General features: G+C 55.3%; 2 protein-coding genes across 2 annotated transcripts; one reads left to right on the forward strand and one right to left on the reverse strand.

Annotated features, from left to right (window-relative positions):
- Window positions 1-936, reverse strand: LOC114815066 (olfactory receptor 10G6-like). The gene has a single exon (XM_029075231.1). It carries the CDS (start codon window positions 934-936, stop codon window positions 1-3), a length of 936 nt encoding a protein of 311 aa, XP_028931064.1.
- A 10,996-nt stretch (window positions 937-11,932) lies between these two features.
- On the forward strand, window positions 11,933-24,204 carry LOC100089907 (von Willebrand factor A domain-containing protein 5A-like). The gene is made up of 18 exons (XM_029074629.1): window positions 11,933-12,339; window positions 12,772-12,974; window positions 13,454-13,676; window positions 14,494-14,669; window positions 14,912-15,026; window positions 15,646-15,815; window positions 16,375-16,463; window positions 16,810-16,954; window positions 17,169-17,248; window positions 18,405-18,519; window positions 18,891-19,055; window positions 19,294-19,394; window positions 19,625-19,833; window positions 20,287-20,451; window positions 21,254-21,361; window positions 22,612-22,742; window positions 22,951-23,077; window positions 23,422-24,204. Exons 1-18 carry the CDS (start codon window positions 12,297-12,299, stop codon window positions 23,499-23,501), a joined length of 2,445 nt encoding a protein of 814 aa, XP_028930462.1. The 5' UTR covers window positions 11,933-12,296; the 3' UTR covers window positions 23,502-24,204.
- The last annotated feature ends 2,198 nt before the right edge of the window (window positions 24,205-26,402 follow it).

The raw sequence follows: 26,402 nt of genomic DNA on the forward strand, positions 1-26,402 counted from the left end.
TCAGCGGGGCCGGACGTCCTTGCGGCCGCCCAGCCTCCCCAGCGCCGCCTTCATGTCCCTGTTGCGCAGCGTATAGATGAGGGGGTTGAGCAGGGGCGTGATGACGGTGTAGAAGACGGCCACCGCCCCGTCCAGCGGGTCCCGCGCCCCCGGCCGCAGGTAGGTGAAGGCGCAGGGCCCGTAGTAGGTGGCCACGACGGCCAGGTGGGCGGCGCAGGTGGACGCGGCGTGGCGGCGGCCGGCGGCGGAGCGCATCCGCAGGACGGCCGCTGCGATGCAGCCGTAGGAGGCCAGGATGAGGCCCAGGCAGGTGAGGGCCAGGCAGCCGACGTCCACCACGGTGACCAGCTCGTTCAGGGCCGTGTCCGCGCAGGCCAGGCGCAGCACGGCCGGGATGTCGCAGAAGAAGGAGTCCACTCGGTTGGGCCCGCAGAAGGGGAGGCGGAACACGAGGCCCGTCTGCAGGAGCGAGTGCAGCCCTCCGCCCAGCCAGGCGCCCAGCGCCAGTGACCCGCAGGCCCTCCGGGTCATGAGGGAGGCATAGCGCAGAGGCCGGCAGATGGCTAGGAAGCGGTCATAGGCCATCACGGTGTACAGGAAGCACTCAGCGCTGCCCAGGAAGTGGAAGGCGAAGAGCTGGGCCGCGCAGCCCCCGAACGAGATGACCCCGCTCCCCGGCAGGAAGCCGGCCAGCATCCTGGGGACGATGGCGGAGGAGATGGTCACGTCCAGGAGGGACAGATGACACAGGAACCAGTACATGGGGCGGTGCAGCTTGGCGTCCAGCAGGATGGCCAAGATGATGATGCCATTGCCCGAGAGCGTCAGCAGGTAGGTGACCAGGAAGCCCAGGAAGAGGGGGACCCCCAGCTCCGGGGGGTGATGGAGCCCCACCAAGACGAAATCCGTCACGGTCGACCGGTTCTCGCCGGGCATGACGCCGGGTTGCCCTCCTGACAGAGAAGCCGGCCTCCACGGTCAGAACGTGGCCCCCGGGCTGCCCAGTTGGCCCCTGTGTGCTCCAGAGAGAGGCCTCCTCCTCGTCCACCCCCCTCCCATTCTTCTGGTCACCATCCCCCGTTCTGCCAGCTGTGTGCCCTGAAATCTCCCGCTCCCTCCGCCCCTGGGGTCAGCCTGTGAGGGCAGAGGAGTCAGGGCCCTATGTGGGTGAGGACTGAGTCGTGGGCTGTTAAACCCCCCCGGGAGTCCCGGGGCTGGAAGGAGCCTGTGGCCAGCAGCCCAGCTCCCCAACAAGCTGGGTGGGAGGAGGTTGATAGTGGCTGGGGTACTTCCCTTCGTTCCCAGAAACGAGCTCTGGGACTTTCCCGGAGCCAAGCCTGATGTCAGCGGCGTCTCGGCCCCGTCCCCAGGTCTCTGTCGCCCGCCCACTCGGGGACACCCTTTGGAAAACCAGGGGAAGGAGAATCTCCCTCAGGAAGGGCCCGCCATGTTGCGCTGCCCCTTCTCGTCCCCACTCTCACAGGGGAAGGGACAAGGAGAGAGAAATTCTGGTGATGTCCCTCGAGTTTGTTCCTTCGTTCGTTCCTTCCCTCCTTATAGGATTCATCATGGCGTTTAATAAGTGCCAACCACTGTGCTAAGTGCTGGGGTGAATTCAAGAGGACTGTGGTGCTCAAGACCCCCGAAAATCAGTTCACAAGAGGTTTGGCCCACAGCCCCCTGGCACCCAATCCCCTTCGTACCAGCCCAGCCTCCTCAGAGCTAAAGGACTGTGTCCAATCCAATCTGCTTGTATCCAGCCCAGCACTTAGTACTGTGCCTGGCACGTAGTTGAGCGCTTAACAAATACCATAATAATAATAATAATAATATTTATAATAATACTATAAAGCGAGGGTGGATTGGAGGTGTGGGAGCTGGCGGAGCGAGGGTCGGGAATAACAACTTCCTCGACGGCCACTTCGGGTGCTTCACAAACCAAGCCAGGAGCGATAGGGCTCCTGAACCCCACAGCGCTCTGCCCGTCCACTCCCTGGTTGCCCTGGTTCTTGGTCCTGAAGTCTTAGCTGATCCTGACAGGAGACTCCATCACTAATACAGCATTGCTGATTCCCCCTAGACTGTAAGCTCCTTGAGGGCAGGGATCATGTCTTCTAACTTAATTGCACTCTCCCGAGTGCTTAGTTCAGCATTCTGCACGGAGCAGGCATTCAATGAGTACTCCTGATTGATGGATAGTCCACTGATTCTGGCCAGTGGTGACCCTAAGAACTTTTTCTGCTGTTCCACACGTGTGCCTAACCAGTCTTTTCCTCATCCTTCATCTGAGCCACATAAGACCATTTATTATTCTTGCTATTACTGCGCATACCAACCTCGGCCGTAAGTACTGAGACAGAAACAAAATGATCAGTCTCCCTGTCTGACCTAGTTTTCCCTAGTCTAAGAGGTATGGAGAGCAGGGGTTCAAATCCCCATTTTATAGATGAGGAAGCCCAGAGAGGCTTAGTGACTGGCCCAAGGTCACAGGATGGAGAAGTGACAGAGCTGGGTCTAGAACCCTGATCTCTCAACTCCTGGGTCCCTCACCCTTTCTGCCAGATCATGCTATCATCGCCAGTGTCCATCCCAGTGTTCTGTCTCCGACAGCGACAGTCAGGGTGTCCCACAGGCGAGCTGATTGGTTTCCTCCTTGTTGACTTGATTTCTCCAGATGAAATTCCACGCACTTGTCTCTTAATTACATCCTATTTTCTGGGGCATTTTGAACTCTATTCCAGCCCAAATTCCCACCTTCATTTACCATAATGGGCACTATAATTGGTGAGACTATCTTCTCACCAGCACTAACCAACTAGTTAACGGTAAGCGTTACCACTGTTATTATTATTGTTCTTGCTATCATTATTAATAATAATAATAGCATTATTTATTAAGCCCTTACTCTGTGTCAAACACTCTACCCAGTGCTGGAGTAGACCCAAGATAATCAGGACCCTCAGAGATTCACAATCCAGGCAGGAGGGAGCACAGATATTGAATCCCCGTTTGGCAGAAGAGGGAACTGAGGCACAGAGAAGTTAAGTGACTTGTCCAAGGTCACTCAACAGGCAAATGGCAGGGTTGGGATTAGAACCCAGAGCCTCAAATTCCCAGGCCGATGCTCTTTCCATGAGGCTGTCCTGCTTCTCAAATGCTTGCTTTATTCATTCATTCATTCAGTAGTATTTATTGAGCACTTACTATGTGCAGCTTAGTGCAAAGCACTGTACTATATGCTGAGAAAAAAATTCACGGGTGAGAATTAGAGCCCATTCTTGGCCTCCAAGTGTTCACGGTCTAAAGAATAACATTGGGAGGAGGTTGGCAACGGCCTTAAAAGCACTCTTTTTTGGGAGAATTATTTTCCAAATTCCAGCCAGCAAAATCTCATCCCAATCCTTGCCCACCAACTCCACCCTGAGTCATTGAACAGGTTGTTTCCAGAACGCTCTTCCTGACTTCTGGCCAAACCTCATTCCTCCTTTCCTTTAGAAACATTACCAAAATATCACCTCCTCCCAGAAGTCTTCCCAGACTAACTCTTCCTGACTCAATCACCCTGATCACGGTAGCTCCACCTGGCCCGCTTATCATAAGGCGTATCGAACCATCTTTCATTTTAACAAACCGCCAACTGCACATTTTCGGTTGAAAGAACCTTCTGGAACAGAGTGGTCTGAGTGAGTAGCTAAACTAAATCGAGTCAGTTTCCAAACAGCGAATTTTCAGATTAGCCAACACACTTAGGGTTGCCCCCGGAGTGTTCAAATGGGCCGTCCATCACCTGTTTCATGTTGTTTGTCTTGTCTTGGACTTACCCTCAAAGTCTACATGGAGGTTGGGAATCGCATATTGGGCCGCTCTGCCTTCTGCTTTCGACTGGAAGTTATTCCAGGGCAGACTCAGTTCAATCCCTCCTGTTTAAAACCTGCTCCAGGGTGCCTAGGACAGAGGGTTGATTGGCCGGTGTTACACTCCATCAACTGTGCTTTGATCCCTCTCCATTCCCCGTGATGGGAGACAGCATGGCCTAATGGAAAAAGGATGGGAACGGGAGTCAGGAGAGCCGGTTTCTAATGCTAGCTCACCTCCTACCCTGCTGAGTGACCTTGGGCAAGTGACTTGCCCTTCTCTGGGCTTTAGTTTTCCTCATCTATGAGACAGACTATCTGCTCTCTTTCCATTTTAGACTGTGAGCCCTGTGCGGGACAAAACTATCTGTATCGACTCCACGACTTAACACAGTGAATGGCCCGAAGTGGGTGCTTCCTAAATACCTTAAAAGAAGAAATCACCCCATTGGGTTTCCTGTCCAAGCCCCACCGACCCCGGAGGAAGGACGCACGCTACCTGTGGGGACGGTCAGTGACCAGTCATCGTCGACGACCCGGGGTCTCTCTGGCCGCCCATTCTTCGGCCCAGTTGCCTCCTCGCTTGCTCCTCCGTGCCGCACGGATGCCCACCTCTCCCCTTCCACCATCCCCGGGCATAGGCCGACTGGTCCCTGTCTCTCGCCCGCCTGGCCGGGAGCTGCCCTGTCCCCCCACCCCCCGGCTCATCGAAGCCCTTTATCCCTGATGCCCCAACCTCCTCTCCCTCTGCACCCCACCCCTGCCGGTTCCCGGTCATGACATCACTCCACCCCTCCCTCCCCGCCCCCCGACCCGGGGGATGCCCGCTGCTTGCCGGTGAGCTGCCAGGAGAGAAATTGCTCGGGACTTCGTTAAAGCAGGGGGCGGACTTGTACAGCGAGGGGCAGGCGCACGGGAAAGGAGTGGGGCAGAACAGGTTCCTGGCAGTGGGGAAACCTTTATTATTACATTTATTCTTGCATTTATTACATGCCATCTTCCAGTATCCCTTCTTCTACCCACTCCCACTGTCCTAAATGTGGCCAAGAGATGTTGGAGCAGCGAGCTGAGCTGCTTAATCCATCAGATGGCTCCCAAGTTGCTAAGAGCCAAGCTTCCCCCTTCGCAGACTCAGAATCCTTGGGCCAGAAAAGTGGCTGCTTCCAGTCAACCAAGTATTCAGTGGCATTTATTGAGCGCTTCCTTTGTGTAGACTTTCCCCCTCCCTTCCCGTTGTCTCCGATCGATCTTCTAGCCGACATTCCAGCCAGCGAAGCCTAGAGGAAAGAGCCCGGGCCTGGGAGTCGGAGGACCTGGCTTCTAATCTTGGCTCTGCCACTTACCTGCTGTGTGACCTCGGGCAAATCACTTAACCGATCGGTCAATCAATTATATTTATTGATCGCTTACAGTGTGCAGAGAACTTCTCGGTGCCTCAGTTCCCACATCTGCAAAATGGGGATTCAATACCTTTTCTCCTTCCTATTTAGACTCCGAGCCCCATGCAGGACCTGATTATCTTGTATCCACCCCAGCATTTAGTACAATACTTGGCCCATAGTAAGTGCTTAACAAATATTATTATCATTTTTATTACTATTATTATTATCCTCATCATTATTATCATTACCATCATCCATGACAGGGCACTCTCTTCAAACTTACAATAACTCAGAGGTTTTTAAAAACCTTCCGCGTAGAACCTTGTCAAAGGCCTTTAGCCAGTCACCTATTGTGACATCCACCGGTCCCTCCTCTATTTCTTGGGCCTCTGCTTTCTGCTTCCCAATCACTTAGCAGAGTGCATTACATACATTCAGTGGGTACGCAATAAACACATTTGAAGAGCATTTAGGAAAGCGCAGATTTCTTCTACTGAACCCAACTGCCTCTTCCCAACAGGTCTAGGAAGCAGTGGTGGTTTTGCAGACTTGTGGTCTTTTTTTGGCTTTGAGATCCAAGGTAGTGCTTTTTCCCCGCATGTAGGTCAACATGGATTGTACCCCTGCTCTTCTTCCTGCTCCCACTATTTTGTAAATAATTTGAGCCTCCCTGTCTTCCCCATTAGATTGCAAGCTGCTTAAGGACAGGGATTGCATCTCCTAACTCTATTGTTCGCTGGCAAGCGTTTGGTACACTGCTCTGGATGCTGTAGATGCTTAATTAATACCACCGACTGACTGATTCTGTTGACACTGGTTATGCTTCCTGAGAACTGTTGGCCAATGGGAGAAAACTCTGCAAGTTGAAAAAGAGCAAGTTTGGGCTCATCTGTTAGAAAGGAAATGAGAAAAATCTAGTATGTGCTTAACAAATACCACAATAATAATAATAATATGTGCCAGAAACTGTACTAAGCGCTGGGATACAAATAAATCGGATTGGACACAATTCCTGTCCCTCATGGGGTTCACAGTCTTAATCTCCATTTTACAGATGAGGTACCGAGGCCCAGAGAAGTGAATTGACTTGTCCAAGGTCACTTAGTAGGCAAGTGGCAGAGCAGGGATTAGAATTCAGGTCCTTCTGACTCCCAGGCCCGTATGCTACAGCCCAGTTGTTTGCATGTCAGATACTGGGAAAATACATGAATTAACCATCAAACCACAAATTTACCATCCCCAAGAACAGCATAAAATCAGTGGAAACAACTGAAGGCTCTTCATAAAGGCCAAATCATGCAGCCACAATCAATCAATCACTGGAATTTACTCAGTGTGTTCTGTGTGCAGAGTACTGTACTAAACACTTGAACACATTCAACTCTCTTCAGTGGTACAGTGATAAACCACAGGACTGGAGTCAGGGGCTGTGTGACCCCCATTACCCCCACAGGACACAACTCCTTCTTGCGAAGGAGCTGCGGATTTTCTGATCCCCGTAGCCCCGAACCTGCTCTGTACCTCTCACCTTCCACCCTACTTCCTCCCTCTTACCTCTCTCATTCACCACCATTTTTCACCCTCATCTCCCTATTAACCTGTCCCTGCTCAGATGGGTCAGTAGGAAGAAGACATTTGAAAAGCAGCATTGCCCCATCCAAGGAGCCCGGGCCAGGAAGTCTTAGGATCTGGATTCTAATCCCAGCCCTGCCACTTGCCAATTGGGTGACTTGGGCAAATCACTTCTCTATGCCTCGGTTTCCTCCTCTGTAAAATGAGGACTCAATATCTGTTCTCCCTCCTACTTAGAGTTTGAGCCCAACATGGTACTGTGACCGACCCGAATATCTTTTATCTACCCCAAGCTTGTGCTGTGAATGGCATGTATCAGTAAGTGCTTAAGAAATACCATAATTATCTAATAAGTCTTGATCCTAGCATCTCTGTCCCAGAGACCCCACTGCCTCTGGGTCTGTGAGGGTCCAATAGGTGGGGGGCCCATCTGGATCCAGAGGGCCCCCCGCAAGGGTAGTTACCAGTGGCTCTGTGTCCACCTGGGGGATGTAGACTGTGGGATCACGAGACCGGTCCGATTGAATATCGATTCTCGATTGGACAGAGGAGTCGAGAACTTACCCATGAGTGGGCAGCCGATACCAGACGGAACGGATGAATTTTAAATTACTCAAGCAAGTTGGAAAAGTGATTCTGCAGAAACGGAATGAAATTCAGCAGGCCAAGAGCCAGAAACGCACTTAGGGAAGAAAAACAAAACACCAATACACTCCATTCTCCTAGAATGGAGATGATGTTCTCCACAAATCCTGCATTAAAGAAAACGCCTGCTATAATGCATGCATCAACTGAATCTTTCAACACTGTATCACGTTGTCCAGACAGATATGTATTGCGGGAAGAACACTTCCTAATTCCCTTGCAGTGTTCTGTCTAACATGCCCAGGGAAAACACAAGCTAATGGAAAACCAAACGTACAGAATGGGAAAAATCTGTCCATGAAGTGGTATGGCAGAAAAGAACCTGGGATAATAGTGGACCACAAGCTGAATCAGATTTCGTCAGCTTGGCCCAGTGGAAGAACAGGCTTGGAAGTCAGATGATCTGGGCTCTAATCCGTGCTCTGCCACTTGCCTGCTGTGTGACTTCAAGCCAGTCACTTAACTCCTCTGATCTTCAGTTTCCTCATCTGTAAAATGGGGATTAAAAACCTGTTCTCCCTCCCCACTAGATTGTGAGTCCCATGTGGAACAGAGACTGTGTCCTTCCTGATTATTTTGTGTCTGTCCCAGCACTCTGTACAGGTCTTGGTACACAGTAAGTACCACAATCATTATTATAGTAATTATTAGTAGATTCCTCCTTGGAAATCCGTTATTAAAAAACAAAATCAACATGGTCTTGGGATGTAACCACGGGAATCTATTAATCTAAATGCTTAGTACAGTGCCCTTCATAGAGTAAGTGACCCATAAATATTACTGACGATTGGTTACTCGAGTCAGACAGGAGACAACATATAGCTCTTTCTCTCTACTGCTTCATCTGCCGCGTCCAGGGCCTGCCTCTGTCAGTGGGGAGCCATTAAAGCAGCGGTGAGATCACCTCACCAGGGGCCTGTACCTCCCCAGTGAATTTCCGCTTCCCAAATACATTGTGGGAGTGGAGCGTGCGCCTCCAGAGCCCCGGCCCCTGCGCAGGGACAAGGTCTGGTCCTTGGGGAAGCTGCATCGACTCTCTGATGGTGATGATGATGATGATAATGATGACAGTGATGATGGTGGTGATTATGCCGATGGTGGTGACGCTGATAATAATAAATAATAATGATGGCATTTGTTAAGTGCTTACTATGTGCCAATCACTGTTCTGAGAGCTAGGGTAGATACATGGTAATCAGGTTGTCCCACTTGGAGCCCACGGTCTTTTTCATTCAATCGTATTTATTGAGCGCTTACTACGTGCAGAGCGCTCTACTAAGGACTTGGAGTGTACAGTTCGACAACAGATAGAGGCAATCCCTGCCCAACAACGAGCTCACAGTCTAAACGGTCTTAATCCCCATTTTACAGACGAGGGAACTGATGCACAGAGAAGTTAAGTGACTTGCCCAAGGTCACACAGGGGCAGACCCGAGATTAGAACCCGTGACTTCTGACTCCCAAGCCCGGGCTCTTTCCACAATGAGCCGTGCCGCTTCTCTATCGGTGTTGGTATTGATAATAATTATGATGGTGTTGATGATGGTGAGATTGGTAATGGTGATGATGATGATGGTGATGATTCGCTCCCATGGCTTCAACTATCACCTCTCTGCAGACGATATCCATATCTACAGCTCCAGTCCTGATCTCTCTTCCTCTCTGCAGACCTACCTATCCTCCTGCCTTCAAAACATTTCTACTTGGATGTCCTCCTGTTGCCTCAAACTTAATATGTCTAAAACAGAACTTCTGATCTTCCCAACCCAAGCCCTGTCCTCCCCCTCACTTTCCCATCACTGTAGGCGGCAGCACCATCCTTCCTGCCTCGCAAGTCCATAATCTTAGCTTTATCCTCGACTCCTCTCTCCCATTCAATCCACATATAGTCGATCCATAACTAAATCCTGTTGGCTCCACTTTCACACCATCGTTAAAATCCACCCCTTCCTTTCCATCCAAACTGCTACTGTGGCGATCCAAACACTTATCCTATCCTTCCTTGATTACTTTATCAGCCTCCTTGCTGACCTCCCTGCCTCCTGTCTCTCCCAACTCAAGTCCATACTTAACTCCTCTGCCTGGAATATTTTCCTACACAAATGTTCCCACTCCTCAAGGAACTCCAGGGGTTGCCCATCCACCTCTTCATCACACAAAAACTCCTCACCATTGGCTTTAAGGTACTCAATCACCTTGCCCTCTCCTACCTCAACTTGCTACTCTCCTACTAAAACCCAGCCCTCACACTTCACTCCTCTAACGTTACCCTTCTTATTGTACCTCAATCTCATCTATCTCGCTGCTGACCTCTCGCCTCTGGCTTGGAACACCCTCCCTCTTCATACCCGACAATTACTCTCCCTTGCTACAAACTCTTATTGAAGGAACATCTCCTCCAGGAGGACTTCCCTGACTAAGCTCTCATTTCCTGTTCTCCCCATCCCTCTGTGTCGCACTGACTTGCTCCCTATATTCATTTCCCCCTTCCAGCCCCATAACACTTATCTACATATTTGTAATTTATTTATTATATTCATGCCTGTCTCTCCCTCTAGACTATAAACTCCTTGTGGGCAGGGAATGTGCCCGTTTATTGTTATATTATTCTCTCCCCAGTGTTTAGTACAGTGCTTTGCATTTATTAAGCACTCAATAAATACAGTTGATTGAATGAATCAATGAACAAATATCTTGTATCTACCCCAGTGATTAAAACAGTGCCGGGCAATGAGTAAGCCCCTAACAAATGCCATTAAAAAAACCCCAAAACAAAAACAAAACCAAAAACAACTGTAGTCGGGCTGATCTGAAGGACAGGGAGTCCCAGACAGGAGGAAAGCATAAGCAAAAAATCAAAGACAGGAGACTAGAGAATGAGATAATAATAATTAATGGTATTGGTAAAGTTTTTACTGTGTGTCAAGCACTGTTTTGGGCATGGGGTACTCTTCTTAGCTCTGGATACTGTGAGAAAGATAGCATGGGGGAAGGAAGAGTGGGAGCTGGAGTTACTGAGAGGGGAGAGGGGATAAGTAAGAGTGAGAGAGCTGATGGAGGTCCTTAAAGCCACAGAAGTTTCTGTTTGATAAATAAACAAGTAAGTACATAAGTGTTGAGGTAAGTGGTGATGGATAACTGAGAAGGTGAGGAAATTACAGCAGTTTCACTTCTTTTTCATCTTCTAAATATTCCCAAGTGCCCAGTTCCGCACTCAGTAAGTGCTCAAATCATACTGTGGACCCTGAGGCTTTATACACGGAGTCTACCAGTTTTCCTTTCCTTTGCCTTGCGACTGGGTCTCTTCTAGCCAACCCTATTTAACTTGGGTTGTTCCCTCACCTCTTCTCAAATTAATTTGTTGGCTCTGACTTTGTTTCCCAGAAATGTCCAAAGCTGGGAGATGCAGGGAGGGGAAATGGGCACGGGGGCAACGAGATCCCCTTGTCCACCCTGGACCACCGGGCCACTGGCCCAAAAGGCAAGGGAGTTGGGAGGGGGTGAGGAAACTGAGGCACAGAGAAGCCAGTGACCATCCGCCCCAGAGACCCCGAGGCTTCATGGGGAGCCAGGGATGGAAAGAGGGGCAGAAGGTAGATGTGGGGTCCCGTCTCCATCCTTCCCCGAACCTCTCAATCACTGAACGAATCGATGAGTGGTATTTATCGCTTGCTGGCTGCGGGCAGATGACTGAACTGTGGTTTGGGAGAGGGTAATGGATTAAGTTCCAGCCTCGGGACGGGAGATGGACACTAAAAGAAATCGAGATGTGGGGAGGAAGAGCCAACGGATGTAAGGGCGGTAGGGAGGATTTGGCCCGCAGTCCCTGGGCGTTGACGGGCGAGGCCTCGGAAGGGGAGGGACCGTTCCGGGAAATCCTGGGCCCTGATCGGTTTCGTTTCGTGCCGCAGAGAGTGAGTACCTTGGCAGGACTGGAAGGGGCCACCCCCCCCCCTCCCCAAAATAGACCCTTCCCCCAACCCCCTGGTCCCAGGACGGTGGGTTCAAGGGGGAGGGAATTCACTCATTCGATCCTACTTATTGAGCGCTTACCGTGTGCAGAGCACCGTGCTAAGCGCTTGGAAAGTACCTTTCGGCAATAAAGAGAGACAATCCCTGCGCTTGGAAAGTATAGTACATCAATGAGGACATTCCCTGCCCAGCAATGAGGACATTCCCTGCCCACACCGGGCTTACAGTCTAGAGGAGGGGGGGCAGACATCAAAACAAATCAACAGGCAATCATCCCTGCCCTCCTCTGACTCTGTCCACTCCCCGACCCTGCACCCCCTCCATCCCCCTGGAACCTGGCAGCTTGGCAGCTGGCAAGGAAGCTGGGTCATCATCCTCCCTCCCCCCTTCTACTCACCCGGCTCCACCCAGTTCTTCGTTCAGCCTGCCACCTTATCACAAAACTAGACCACACACTTCAATTTCCACATTCCGCCCAGCACGGTCTCTCTCCTCTCTCTGCGCCTCTGCCTCTGTCCGTCCCTCTTCATATGCCAGGTCCGCCCTGATCTGCACCATCAATCATCTCCTAAGTGCTTACTGAGTGCCAAGCTCTATGCCAGACGTCGGAGTGGATAAAGGATAATCAGAAAGGACCCAGTCGCTGTCCCCAGCCGGGGCTCAAGGCCACGGGCTGCAGGGAAGAGGCAGAGAGACGTCCCTGGAAATCCTGGGGGACGTGGACCCCTCGCTGGGCTGAGGGGACCCTGTCCTGGTCCAGGGATTCCTGGTTCTCACACGGGAGGACTGAGAGCATCTCTGCTGCCCATCAGCCACTGCCGGCATCTCCTGGCTGCGACGTCCCCTTCTCCTTGGGGGGCTCCATTCCACCATGACCTGTCCCTGTGGCCTCCTCACCAGCTCCAAAAAGCCCGGTAAGTGCCCACCGTCTCCGGCCTTGGGATGGGGCAGAGGGCATCCTCGCAGAGTGGGTCCGGGGGGGCATCCTGGGTGGCAGAGAGCTGCGGGTGGAGGTGGGCAGAACAGACAGTGTGGATGATAATACTAATTACTATTATAGTATTTGTGAAGTGCTTACTATGTTCCAAGCATTGTTCTAAGCGCTGGGGTAGATTCGAGGTAATCGGTTTGTTCAATGGGGGGGGCTCACAGACTTAATCCCCATTTTACAGATGAGGTAACTGAGGCACAGATAAGTTAAGTGGCTTGCCGAAGGTTAAAGAGCAGACAGGTGACGGAGCTGGGATTAGAACCCATGTCCTCTGATTCCCAAGCCCGGGCTCTTTCCCCTAAGCTTTGCTGCTTCCCCAGCATGATGCCCTCTTCCCTTGCCTCCCCCCACCCAGTGCCCCTCAAGAGCATCTCCGTGGCCGTGGCCGTCCGGGGGTTCGTGGCGGATGTGACGGCGACGCTGCGCTACAAGAACGAGGAGCAGAGCCCCGTGGAGTCGGTCTTCGTGTTCCCCGTGGACGAAGACTCGGCCGTGTACGGCTTCCAGGCCGAGGTGGACGGGAAGACCATCGTGGCTGAGATGAAGGAGAAGCAGCAGGTAGCTGGGCGGGGCGCCCGGCACCCAGCACCTTCCTTCCCTCCATCCTTGCCCTTCCCGTCCCTCGTCTCCTCCTTCCTTCCCCTCCTCGCCGGTCATCAGTCCGTCAGTCAGTCAATCGTTTTCGTTGAGCATTTTCTATGTGCAGAGCACTGTACTGAGGGCTTGGAAGAGGACAGTATAATGATATAACAGACACAGTCCCTGCCCACAGCGAGCTTACAGTCTAGAGGGGCCTCTCGCCCTGCCCAAATCTAAACCCTGACCCTGGCACGGCTTCCCCTCCCCGCCTGAATGCAGTCGTCCCCCTCTCCCCCCGCCTAAACACCTGGAGAGAGACGGTGCGGTCAGCCCAGTGCCCACAGCCCTGCGACCCCTTCCCCAGTTTCCCTCCTGGGCTGCCCCAATTCCCCACCTCCTCCTCTCGGGCCCCCTGCCCCACTCCCCGACTGCTCCCCTCCCCCGTCCCCCATGTCCAGGCCCAGATGAGCTATGAGGACGCGCTGGCCCACGGCCAGGAGGCCTTCCTGCTGGAGCAGGACCCCAGCTCCGGGGACATTTTCAGCTGCAGCGTGGGCCACCTGCCGCCCGGCCAGGAGGCGAAGCTCAGCATGAGCTACGTGAAGGAGCTGCCGCTGGAGGCCGACGGGGCCGTGCGCTTCGTGCTCCCGGCCGTGCTCAACCCACGCTACGTCCCCGCCGGTGCGGACCCCCGACACCTGACCCCCATAATCCCTGACTTCTGGGGCACAGAGGAGGAGAAGCCTGAGGGAGCCGGGCTGGGCAGCAGGGACCTGGCCCCAGGAGGATGGGAGGGAGGAAATGGAAGCTGGCCCTGGGTGGAGGTAGGAGTATCTAGGCCTCCCTACTCCCTCCAGAGAGATCCTGGGCCTGGAAGTCACAGGACCTGGGTTCTCATCCCAGCCCCGAAATGTGCCTGCTGTGGCCTTGGGCAAGTCATTTTACTTCTCTATGCCTCAGTTCCCTCATCTGCAAAATGGGGATTTAAAACCAGTTATTAATAATAATAATGACAATAACTGCGATATCTGTTAAGTGCTTACTATGTGTTCTAAGTGCTGGGGTAGATACAAGGTAATCAAGCCGGACACAGTTCCTCTCCCACACGGAGATCACGGTCTTAATCCCCATTTTACAGAGAAGGTAACCGAGGCACAGAGAAGTGAAGTGACTCGGCCAAGGTTACACAACAGACACGTGGAGGATCCGGGATTGGAACCCAGGTCCTTCTGACTCCCAGACCCATGCTCCATCGACTAGGTCGCGCCACTTCTCCCTCCAACATAGAGCGTGAGCCCCGTGTGGGACCTGATCGTCTCGCATCTACCCTGGTGCTTAGTATGTGCTTGACCCATAGTAAGCACTTAACAAATACCACGGTCATTACTATTTTTAGGCCCTGTGGAGGGAGGAGGACGCTGGGGATGGGGGCAGGGGGCATGAGCTCCCCAGGCCAGCGTGGAACCCGGAGGGAGCCGACGGCTGGCGTTCTCCGCAGGGGCAGCCGAGGCCAGCAGCGTCACGTCTCGGGTCCCCCGGGCTGCCCGCGGCGAGCCGCCCTACACGCTGAGCGTGAGCGCCAACATCCACTCCCCGTACGGCATCGAGAAGGTCCAGTCCAACTGCACCCTGGGGCCCCTGGAGTACCTCGGGCCGGATCGGACGGCGGCCCAGGTGAGAGACGGAAGGGGAGAGAGGGAGAGAGAGACGGGGAGAGGAAGTGACTTTTTTGGCTTGTGCTCGCGTGGGGAGCAGGGTGCGGCCCCTTCCCACCTCCAGCTTTGCCCTGATGGAGCTTTCCCATACTGGCCCGGAGCTTTCTGCTTCAGGCCACACGGCCCTGCCCCTCCCCGCCTTGCCCGTGGTGGACCCAGGCCCGGGCGGCCGCTGACTGTCCCCCGTCCCGCTGGGGCCAGGTCTCCCTGGCTGAAGGGCAGCAGTTTGAGCGGGATGTGGAGCTCCTGGTGTACTACAAGCAGGTGAACACGCCCAGCGTGTGTGTGGAAGCTGCCCAGCCAGGAGCCCAACCGGGTGAGCAGCCCCTCCCCGAGCCAGACCCCTTGCGCTAACAGAGGGAGGCCCCTGGCCCTGGAAACTCCCTGGGTGGGAGGCTGAGTCCCACCCTCTCGCAGAGTTTTACTACTCTCCCTCTGGGCTCTGCCCTTCCCTCCTCTAGCTGAGGTGGGGTCCTTCCTCCGTGCCGAGCCTCCAGGCAGGTGGTGGTCACCCCAGGTTGGGCCAAAGGGGGTTTCCCATGCCCTGTGCTGTCTGTGTTCCCTGTTTCTCCACAAATCCCATGGGGTCCCGTGCCGGGGTCCCCGGGGCAACTTCGCCCTACCCCGCTGAGTCTCCTCTGCCCTGCTGCTGGTGGAGGTGGGGAGGGGCCTTTGGCCACCAATTGCCCGTCCATCTGTCACTCTGTCTCCCTCGGGTCTATCCTGTGGGAGCTGCTCCTCCTCCTATGGGTTTTGGAAGAGGCCTCCAGCTAGCAGGGTCATCAGGAGTATCCCCCTGCCTCCGGGCAGGAGGTCGCTCCCCCCAGCTCTGTCCCGCGGAAGTCTGTGTGTCCAGGGGAAGGGAACGTTCAGCTCTGCGGGTCCCGTCGACGACCGGCAGTGAGGGTTTGTGCTTGGATGCTCCTTGCCTGCAGGCTCGCTGATGGGGGAGGCCGCGGTGATGGTGAGCTTCTACCCCAGCATCCCCGACCCCAAGGAGCAGGCCTCGACCGGGGAGTTCATCTTCGTCCTGGACCGCTCGGGGAGCATGTCGTGTCCAGTGTCCGGCGACCTCCGTTCCCAGATGCGCATAGACAGTGCTAAGGTACCGGCTCCTCCCCTATACAGTCAGTCAGTCAGTCAGTCAACCATTCGGAAGTACTTAAGAGCACTCACTGTGTGCCAAGCACTGTAGTAAACCCTGGGAAGAAGTGTTTGGATAAGAATTAGGCATAGACCTGGTTTACTGTCTAAGATGAAAACACAAAGTCAGCGTTAGAAGGGAAGAGTGAGGATGAATAGAGTGAAAGCCACAGTGCAACGAGGCTGAAGAATCGGAGTTTCGGGTTCTTCCAGTTAAGAGCAGCCGGCACAACGTCACAGCCCCAGCTGCAGGGCAGTGTTCCCGGTATAAAGGTGGAGGAAGCCTCAGTCCTTCACAGTGGGAGCCCGGACGCCCACAGAATTTGCCTGAGTGGAGCCAGGTGGGCGCCCCAGGGGTCGAGGAGGGGGCAGAGGAGCACAGTGGGGAATTTCTTCATTGCGGGGAGCCCCGGGCCCCAGAACGTGGGGAACCACCGGAATGAGCTCCGTCCGGAGGCCGTCTCACCCACGCGGGTTCTCTGTGCCCAAGAGTCACCGGGCTGGGCCCATCTTTCCCGCAGGAGACGCTGCTTCTGCTGCTGAAGAGTCTGCCCCTCGGCTGCTTCTTCAACGTCTATGGGTTCGGCTCCACGTTCGACTCCTTCTTCCCGTGAGTTCTCCGCACTCCCGGCCCAGCCCTGAGTCTGGGGAGAGGGGGGCGGGTGGGAGGGGGGCAGTGGCGGGGCACAGGGGCAGTAGGAAGCTGGGGACAACTGAGACTGTGGGCGTGGGGTTGGGGGTCTGTGCGGAGTGGCTGCTGGTGTCCCCACTGAAGGACTGGGGGGGGTCCGTTTTGAGAGTCAGGAAGTGTACACGTTGAGGGGCTGGTCGTGTCCGTGCTGAGGGCCAGGTGGTGTCTGTGCTGAGGGGCAGGTAATGTCGCCCTGAGGGGCTGGAGCCGTCCACACTGAGAGGCCGGCCGGGTCCATGCTGAGGGGCTAGTGGTGTCCATGCAGGGACAGTGTGGAGTACACACAGCAGTCCATGGAGGAGGCCGTGCAGAGGGTGAAGGCGCTGCAGGCTGACTTGGGGGGGACGGAAATCCTAGCACCCCTGAAGAGCATCTTCAGCAAAGCCTGCAAACCAGACCATCCCCGGCAGGTCAGGAGCAAGAGGACGGGAAGCGGGAACCGTGGGGACCCGATCCGCTCCTCGGTCTCCGGGCAAAGGACCGGGCGGTGTGGGCGCGGTGACCGGGGCCCGTCCTGGGAGAGGGGAGAGATGCCCCCGCCGCCCCCCGGGGCACAGACGGTGGGGTCCGACGGACCGGAGCAGCCGGACCCCGGGTTCCGACGGGGCGTCCTCCCCCCGACAGCTCTTCGTCTTCACGGACGGAGAAGTGGGGAACACGGAGGAGGTGATCGCTGAAGTCCGGAGCCACAGCCCGACCCACAGGTACTGAGAGACCAGGGACCACTCGGCCCTCAACCCGCCCTCCTTAATGAGCACTGGCTCTGAGCAGACACTGCAGTAAGCGCTAGGGAGAGTACAATTCAATAGAGTTGATATAAAGGACCCCTGCCCTCAAGGAGCTTATTTATTTATGATGGTATTTATTAAGCACTTACTATGTGTCAAGCACTATACTACGTATGCACTGGGGGAGGTACAAGCTAATCAGGTCGGACACAGTCCCTGTCCCCCATGGAGATCACAGTTCTAATCCCCATTCTACAGACGAGATAACCGAGGCACAGAGAAATTAAGTGACTTGCCCAAGGTCACACAGCAGATAAGTGGAGGAGCCTGGATTAGAATCCAGAGCCTTCTGACTCTCAGGCCCGCGCTCTATCCACTAGGCAATGCTGCTCCCCAGTTTACTGGAGATAGCAGGGCAAGAAATTGATAACGGGGAGGAGGGCGCGGCAGAGCAGAAGTCTGTGTCCCTCAGTGTGATGGGGGTGAGGAGCGCGGCTCAGGGAATCCAGGAACGCTGAGGTGGCCGTAGAAGGAAATTCATTCATTCAGTCGTATTTATTGAGCGCTTACCCTGTGCAGCGCACCGTACTAAGATCTTGGAAAGTACGATTCGGCAACAGATAGAGACATTCCCTAGCCGACGACAGGCTCAGAGTCTAGAAGGTGGGGAGACAGACAACGAAACAAGGCAAGTAAACGGGCAAGGAAACAGCAAGTAAACAGGAAATGGGGTGGTGAGAGGAGAGGTCAATCAGGGAAGGCTTCCTAGCAGAGAGGTGATTTTAGTAAGCTTGGAAGATGGGGAGAGTAGTGGCTTTTGGATGGAAAAGGGGAGGGAATCCCAAGGAGGGGTGGGATGTGAGCAAGGGCTGAGAGAGCAGCGAGAGAGGCGAGGGTCAGGTGCTTCCAGATCCCCAGTGTGGTCTGGAGGAGGCAGTGGGGGAGACCTGGATGAGCCTTTGTTGTGGGGGCTCAGCGCCCACCCCTGACTCTTGGTCCTGAGTTTGGTGCCCCTGCCCCCCAGCCCTCGGCTCTAGTCAGCGTTTCTAAGCTAGATGCAGCAGGCGCGGTGTGGGCCGGGGCCATGAGGGGAAGACCATCGGGGTCTCTGTGTCCCCCCCTCTGCCCGCAGATGCTTCTCCTTCGGCATCGGGGAAGGAGCCTCCACCGCCCTCATCAAGGGCGTCGCGCGGGCCGCGAGGGGCAGCGCAGAGTTCATCACGGGGAGCGACCGGATGCAGTCTAAGGTGAAAGACATCCATCCGCCCCCACCCACCCACCGGGAGTCCCCGGCCAGGGCCGATCAGGAAGGCTCTGCCTAGCCGTCAGCCAGTCCCAACTGTCCAGGGCAGAGCCTGGCACGGGAACATTGTACCCACGAAGCTGACCGCATCCAGAATTCCCCACTTCCCACTCTGGAGCCCTGAGCTTCTTGTCATCTGTGGCACATTCCCTTCCCCAGCTCCCTCTTCCCCAGCCCCTTCTTCCTCAACATCCCCTGTCCCAGCATCCTCCATCCCAGTATCCTCTTCCCCTGGTCCTTCCCCTGTCCAGTTCCTCTTTCTTGTCCGTACCACACTCCGCTGGGCCCAAGTACCAGCCATCCCCTGTCCCCCAGGCTCTCCAGTCCCTGAAGCGCTCCCTGCAGCCCGCGGTGCAGAATATCTCTCTGATCTGGACCCTGCCCCCCGGCTTGGAGCCGGTCCTGCTGTCCCCAGCCCCCAGTGTGATCTTCGGGGGTCAGAGGTCTATCGTCTACGCCCAGCTAACGGGGAAGCAGCCGGTCAGTTCTCATTCCTCATCCTCACTCCGCTCCAGACCGTGATGGACTCAGAGATGGATCGCGGGAGTTGGCCAAGGGGTTGGGGGATCCAGGGCCTCTAGGGAGTTGGGTGGGGAAGAATCCCCTGGGGTTTCTGCCCACGGAGGGACGACCATCTGTACCGCCCGAGGGGTCCCGGGGCTCTGCCTGGCCCCGGGCGGCCTCTCTAACAGCTTCTGATTCTCCTGTGCCGGTGCAGCCGTCAGGGAGCACGGGCTCCGTGTGTCTCCGGTTCAGGCTCAGGGGTGAGGCCTTTGAGAACACATTACCATTCGTCTTGCAGCCCGACTTGGATGCCAAGTTAGTGCTTCCCAGTGGACTCTTCCCCTCCCGCCTCCTCCCAGCTGCCCTGCCCCTGCCCCCCATTCCTGCCTAACCGAGCCTTCTCCCCTGCCCTCTCCCTATTCTCACCGCTATTTGCCACACTTCCCTAGATGGGGGCACTGGATGGGAGGGCAGCGGAGGGAGAGTAGGGGCAAGCCCTGTCCCGGTTTCCTCGTGGGCAGCCCGTGTGGGCTCTGCTGTTCCAGACTGACCGTTCATCGCCTGGCCGCCAAGGCCCGGCTCCAGACCCTGGACGCTGCCGGCCGCCGAGCCTCGGACGAGGAGAAGGCGAAGGTGGTGGCGGTCAGCATCCAGTCCGGCGTGGTCTCCTCGCTCACGGCCTACGTGGCCATCCACAAGGAGCTGGGCCGGCCCCTCCAGGGGCCCACGGTGCGGAGGGATGTGCCGCTGACAGGTACCCGCCCCTCGGCCCCTCACCAAGCAGTAGCTGATTTGGGACCCAATTCCTCTGTCTGGGGTGGCTGGCCGGGGGTGCTCTGGAGGTTCCAGCCTCATGTCTCCTGAGAGAGATGGATGGATTCAGGTTCCCAGGGTGAGTACAGTCCCCCGCTAACCTCCCAGGCTCCTGAATTCCTGCCCTGCCGGGTTGGATGGAATGGTTGGCCCCTTGGAGAGGAACGATTCCTGGCCAGCGAGAAGCTGTGGTCCCTTACCTCCTTTTGCCTAGAGAACCCAGGCCCTGCTGACTTCACTGACCGCCTGTCCCATTTTGTCCCCCTTGCCATCACCACCTACTCTCCCCATTGACATCCACCCGCACTGTCCCCTGCCATCTTCCCCACCCTTCCCCTGCCCATTCCAACCTTCGGGACCCAACCCTCCTGTCACCCAGCTTTCTGTTTTTCAGCTGCCCCTTCCCCTGCCATGATTGTGAATAACCGCACCGATGGCTGCAGTTATCGCTCTTCCCCGAGAAGGGCAAGAAGGGCCGCATACTTTTGCTCTGAAGTCTTCGATTTTGAGGATGAACTGGACTCTCCTGTCATGAGATACTGCCAGCCTCTGAGATCAGGTGATAGCCGTGATGGCTCCATTCCCACCTCTGTGCCTCCCTCCCCCGTAGTTACGCTTTCGAGATGCTTCGTTTATGCCTCATTAGCCCACTATCAGATGAAGGGTCTCTGCGTTTTTAAGAAGGCCTGGGCCCCCTGTATTGGCTCTGCCAAAGGTGAGGTCAAGTCCAGATTCCTTCACCCACCACTAACTCCGGCCCTGACCCCAGGCAGTTCAGGAATGGAGAATTATCTGCCCTTCTTTTTCCCTGGACCTGGCAGCCCCTTGCCCTCTGTAGTCCTGGGGTTGGAGCGAGGGTGGCTGGTGGCAGCACAAACACTATGTGGGCCCAGAGCCTAACTGGGTGAGAAGCAGCATGGCCTAGTGGATAGAGGCTGGGAGTCAGAAGGACCTGAGTTCTAATCCTAGCTCCACCACTTGTTTGATGTGTTACCTTGGGCAAGTCACTTCACTTCTCTGTGCCTCAGTCACCTCATCTGTAAAATGGGATGAAGACTCTGAGCCCTATGTGGGACAGGGACTGCATCCAACCCTATTAGCTTGTATCTGCCCCAGCGCTTAGTAAAGCGACTGGCACATAGTAAGTACTAAACAAATACCATAGAAAAAATTGGATGATGCCATACAGCCACCATTTTGTGAGGGTCATTTAATCAGTGGTATTTATTGAGCACTTCCTGGGTGCAGAGCATTCTACTAAGCGCTTGTATGCACGATCTGGCTGGAATAAGTCCAAAGTAGAGAGTCTCTCTGGGGGCTGGTGCCCCCACTGCTCTAGAGCTACTGTATTCCCCTCTCAGGTATAGGTATTCCCAGGAAACTTTTCATGAGGCACCAAGGTGGCTACAGCGGGAACTTTGAAAGTAAGCACGAGTGTGATAAAAGCATCCGGGACCAGCCAATCCAAGGTATTTCCTGAGCACCAACCAAATGCAACTGTACTAAGCTCTTAGGAAGAGTATAATGGAAGCCAGACCTTCCATTCCCTGCCCTCAGGGGGCTTACACGCTAATCGGGGAGATGGACGGTAATTATTTGCGAAGAGTCATGAGAGAAAGAGTAAGAACGTAGCAGGAAATAGGGCAACTACTTCAGGATGAAGTAGCCGAATGAATATCCCCCGCAAAATACATATGTACATAAGCACTGAGAATAAGAATATTCATTCGTAAGTACTTTGGGTAACTGGTTGATGCTATTAGGAAATGTTGAATTAATCGGAGATGACCAGCTAGAAGAGGTGGGATTTTAGAAGGACTTTAAATGTGGGAGCGCTGTGGTCTGGCAGAAATGGAGGGAGGTACCAAGCCAGAAGAACAGAGTGTTGAAAGCCAAGGTCCGATGAGAAGGAGAACTAGGGGGAACAAAGACCGTAAAGAACCCTTGGGGAAGATGCGGAGAGCTAACCAATCGTGAGGAATTTTTGCTTGACGCAGAGGGAGATGGGTCACCAGTGGAGATTTTTGAGGGGCTGTGGGTGCCAAGCAACATTTCAAGACGATAAACTGAGCCACAAGTATAGACCTAAGGGGGGAGAGGCTGGGGGCAGGGAGGCCGGTGAGGAGGCTGAGACAGTAGCCTAGCCATGATGTGCACAGCTTGGATCAAGTAGTGTGGGTGGAGAGAAAGGGTGGCCTGGGAAGTGTCCTGGAGGAAGGACGGTCAGGATTTAGCAGTTGATTCGATGTGAGAGCTGAAAGACGGCGAGGAGTGGAGCGTGACATCGAGGCTGTCAGCTTCTGGGACAGGAAGGCCAGTGATCCTAGCCACCGAGATGGGACAGTTAGGAGTAGGAAGAGGAGGCGGAGGAGAGGGTCGAGGAGGGAAGATGAAAAGTTCAGTTTTCAATTGATTGGGTTTGAGGTGCCCGTGGGAGGCCGTGGAGACAAGAGGAAACGTGGGATTGAAGGTCAGGTGATTTGGAGCCCATCTCATAGAGGTGGAAGCTGGAACTGTGGGAGCAGATTAGCTCCAAGAACAAGAGAGTGGGGAGCAAAAGAGGAGGGGACCCAGAACTGAACTCTGATGGGACCCCCACAATTAGGGGGTGCAGATGGAAGAGGAGCTAGTGAATGAGACTGAGAAGGAGCAGGAAGGGAGTTAGGAGGAGAACCGGGAGGGTACCGTGTACCTCCTGACTTGCCTCTCCTCCCCACAGCTGCTGAGGAAGCCCCCCTTCTCCGCCTGGTTTCTCTCCAGAAGGTGGACGGCTCCTGGGCACTGGATGAAGCTCTGGCCTCCGTCCTGGGGGTGCAGAAGCAGGAGGCGGTGGCCTCGCTCCCCGGACAGGTGAGGCCCGCGGAACTGGGGCCGCAGAGAGCCGCTCCCTGTGTGCGGCAGATGCGGGGGTCCAGGGTCCCCTAAAAGTCTGCTCTGCCCTATGCTCAGGGACAGACCTCCGGGGGCCCCGCAGATGGGCACAGGTCTAGAAAGGGGGTTCTGGGGGCACTGGGAGGAACCCAGGATGGGGCCTCAGCGATGTCATGTGGCTGTCCAGGGCGTGGACACCACGGTCTGGGCCACCGTCCTGGCTGTGGTCTGGCTGCACAGCACCAGCGGGGACCAGAAGGATGAGTGGGAGTTACTGGAAGGCAAGGCTGTGGCCTGGCTCCGTGCCAGAGCAGGTGAGACCCCAGTCCAGGATGTTGCTCCCCTACCCACGGACCCTCTAGCCCCTGCCCGGGGTTAGGGCTGTCTCACCACCCCTTCCTCTGGGAGCTCTGCCATCCCCAAGTCCCTCACTCCCCGCTGCAGGGGTCTCTCCTGCTCCCGCTCCCACCCCACTACTCCCTGTCACAGTGTCCTCAGCCCTCTGAGCCCTGGGCTGTCCCCAAACCGACACCAGTGGCTAGCACCTTGCATGGCTAAAAGCAAGGGCACGGGCTGCCGGGTGAGGCCGGGGCCATGCCTGCCTGCTAGGCCTGCCATCAACCCCCTTGCCCTCTGGCTGCTCCTCCCCTGTCCTCAGGTGTCCACCTGGTCAAGTGTCTTCAGGCTGCCAACACCCTGTTGAAGGCATCAGTGGCTCCTGCCGTCTTCGGTCTGTGAGGGGACACCATCACCGAGACACCTGCTCATCTCCTTCAGCTGCTGCTCCTTCCCCTGCCTGGCCCCACCGACTTTCCTGTGCCCCCTGCTCTGCTGCCCCTTCCCCCGGCCCTGTCCTGCTCCATCCCATTCTCTGCTCTCTGCCCAGCCCCCGATGCTGCCCCATTCCCAGGTCTGCCCCATCCTGAGCTTTTGCTCACTGTGGGTGGCTGAGGAGATTCCCCCTGAGCTGGTATCAGCATCGGTTCCCATGACGCTGACTGGTCCGCTCCCATTTGAGGGAATGTTTGAGCCAGATGTGGGGGTCTTCCTATGCCCCCGCCCCAGCAGAAGCTCCTGACCCTCTTTAGGCCATCGGGCACCCCCAGTACAGGCCACAAACTGAGCCCCAGATTCAGGGGCTGCCCTGGTTGTGCTGCCGACCTCCTGCCCCAGGTCTCCCCCCACCCACCCCGGAAAAGGGCTGGGCATCTCTGGGGCATCTAGCCTGCTGGTGCCTTGGGGGAGACAACTGATTGGGTGCCTTAAAGCCTATGGCAAGTGTCTTTGCTTGATGCGGAGAACAATGGACGGCACTTAGAACATTCTGATTCGGGGGAGAGACATTTAAAGAATGTGCTTCAGAAAACCGGTCCAGGCAGCAGGATGAAGTATGGACTTGAGAGAAGAGAGGCTGGAGGTGGCAAGTCAAAGAGGAGGCCGATGCGGTACTCAAGGCAGGGTTTGACAAGTGCCTGGACCAACATGGTGACAGTTTGGATGGAGAAGGAAGAATGGATTGCAGAAATCTCGTGGAGGAAACCCAACAGGATTTAACCGTAGCCTGAATACAGGGGCCGAAAGAAAGAGGAGTCAAGGATGATGCCAAGGTTATAGGTTTGAGAGAGGGGAGGATGGTGATGTCTCCAACAGTGATGGGGGAGGTGGGAGGAGGAGAGGATTTGGGAGGGAAAAGGGGTTCAGATTTGGACTTGTGGAGATCGATGTGCCAGCAGGTTAGCCGAGCAGAGACATAACTGGAGGCAGGATGAAATGTGAGACTGCAGAGGAGAGAGGTCAGGCTAGAGAAGTAGATTGGAGGTCATCCGCAAAGATGGTAGCTGAAGCCATGAGGATAGGTGAGGGCACAGATCAAGGCAAAAAAAGGAGCCTGAACTGAGCCCTAAGAAGTGCGTGCAGCTATAGGGTGGAGCACTTTACCTCATTTTCCTGGGCCCTGGAGTTGCCCGCCGCCTGGCTCCTCACTCCAGTCCCGTGGCATGGGTCACCCCAGCCTTTGCCCAGCCCCCTTGCCCCAGGATGGGGTGCCACCCCTCTGGGTATCGGCTCACCTCAGTGAAGCCCCCTGGCTTGCCAAAAAGCTCCCTGTTATCTGCAAATCCTGTGATTAAAATGACTGAGATGCCCCTGGGCTTGGTTTCTGGTGTCTTGTTCCAGCCATTCTTCTGCCTGGCTCTCCTCCTGCTCTGTCCAGCCAGTCTGCCGGCCCCTTCCCCTCTCCTCCCCAATACCCCTCCCTGAGCCTTCTCATCTCCACACCTCTGCCGCCCCTCTGTCAGCGGGCCCTTCTGGCCCTGGGCAGCAGCTCCGGGAGATGCAGCTGAGTGGCCTGCAGTTAGAGTGGCCCCTTCCTCACTCTTCCTCCTTTCCACCCTTTGCTGTGGAGGGTGGTGGTGGGGGAATCTCCCAGCATCCAGCACCATCATCCTGCTCAGTCACCGCTGAAGGCCCCATTGGCGAGTGGAGGGGAGATCGTGTTTGACTGACTTGCAGTCCCTCGCAGAGCCCCATGCCGGCTCCACAGTCTCTGCCCCTTCAGCCTTTCCCCCCTTCTCAGGCCCCTCACGTGCCATCCCTGACACTGGCCCCTGAGGAGATCCTGGGGATTAAGGTTTAACCAGTCAATCCACTGCTGAGACTCAGGATAAAGCCCAGAACTGTGTGGGTTCTTCCTTCCATTTCCACATTCCCAACTTTCCCCGGTGCCACAGAGTCCCCCAACCTGAACCAACTTTTGGCCCGGGCACAGCGGGCAGGGGTTGGGCTTGAATGGGTTCAGACTTCCTGCCCAAAGAGAACGTGGACAAAATAGGTATGTTGGACTATGATCGACTGCCCCTGTGGACAGCACACATTGTAGTGTGGGTGGGCCGTGAGGCTACCACCGGGTACCAGGTGGCGGGGATCTGTCACCATAAGTCCCCTGACCTCCAAATCCTTTAAGGGGCAGGTGAAGAGGTGTCAAGGTGAACCACTGGCTTGCCCCATCCCAGCCCATCCTTTCTCTCGAGAGGGCCAGCAAGATCCAACCTGAGATCCACAGACCGATCCTAGCCTGGGGTGGGCCCGGCCCCGTTCAGCACTGCGGAGAACCACCGAGGACAGACAGGCCCCGGGCCCCGCTCGGGAGGTGCTGGCAGGCTGGTGGGAGAGACAGGTCTGAAAATAATTCATAAAGGTCCAGGTGGATTTGGGGAGCCGGAGGCCAAGCTCCGCAGAGCCAGAGGGCGGGACTGATTCCATCTCACGCTGAGACTGTAAGGAGCTGAGTTGTACTGGGGGAGAGCTGGAGTGATCGAAGGGAACAGAGAGGATTAATCGGGGGAGACTTTCTGAAGGAGGAGGGCTTTTGTGGGTTTTGAGGGAAGAGAGGGATGTGTGTAAAGGCTCTGAGGCCAGACAAAGGGAGTAAAAACGGCAATCCTTCTGTCCTTCTTTAATAATAATAAATGTAGTTATATTCGTTAAGCACTATGAGCCAAGCACCGTGCTAAGTGCCGGAGGTGATTCAAGATAAATTAGGTCAGACACAGTCTCTGTCCCACATGGAGAGGGAGAACAGGTATTGAACTCCCATTTTAAAGTTGAGGAAACTAAGACCCTAAAGTCACCAACAAGCAA

The sequence above is a fragment of the Ornithorhynchus anatinus genome, chromosome 11 (genome assembly GCF_004115215.2).
Source record: "Ornithorhynchus anatinus isolate Pmale09 chromosome 11, mOrnAna1.pri.v4, whole genome shotgun sequence".
Lineage (NCBI taxonomy): Eukaryota > Metazoa > Chordata > Mammalia > Monotremata > Ornithorhynchidae > Ornithorhynchus > Ornithorhynchus anatinus.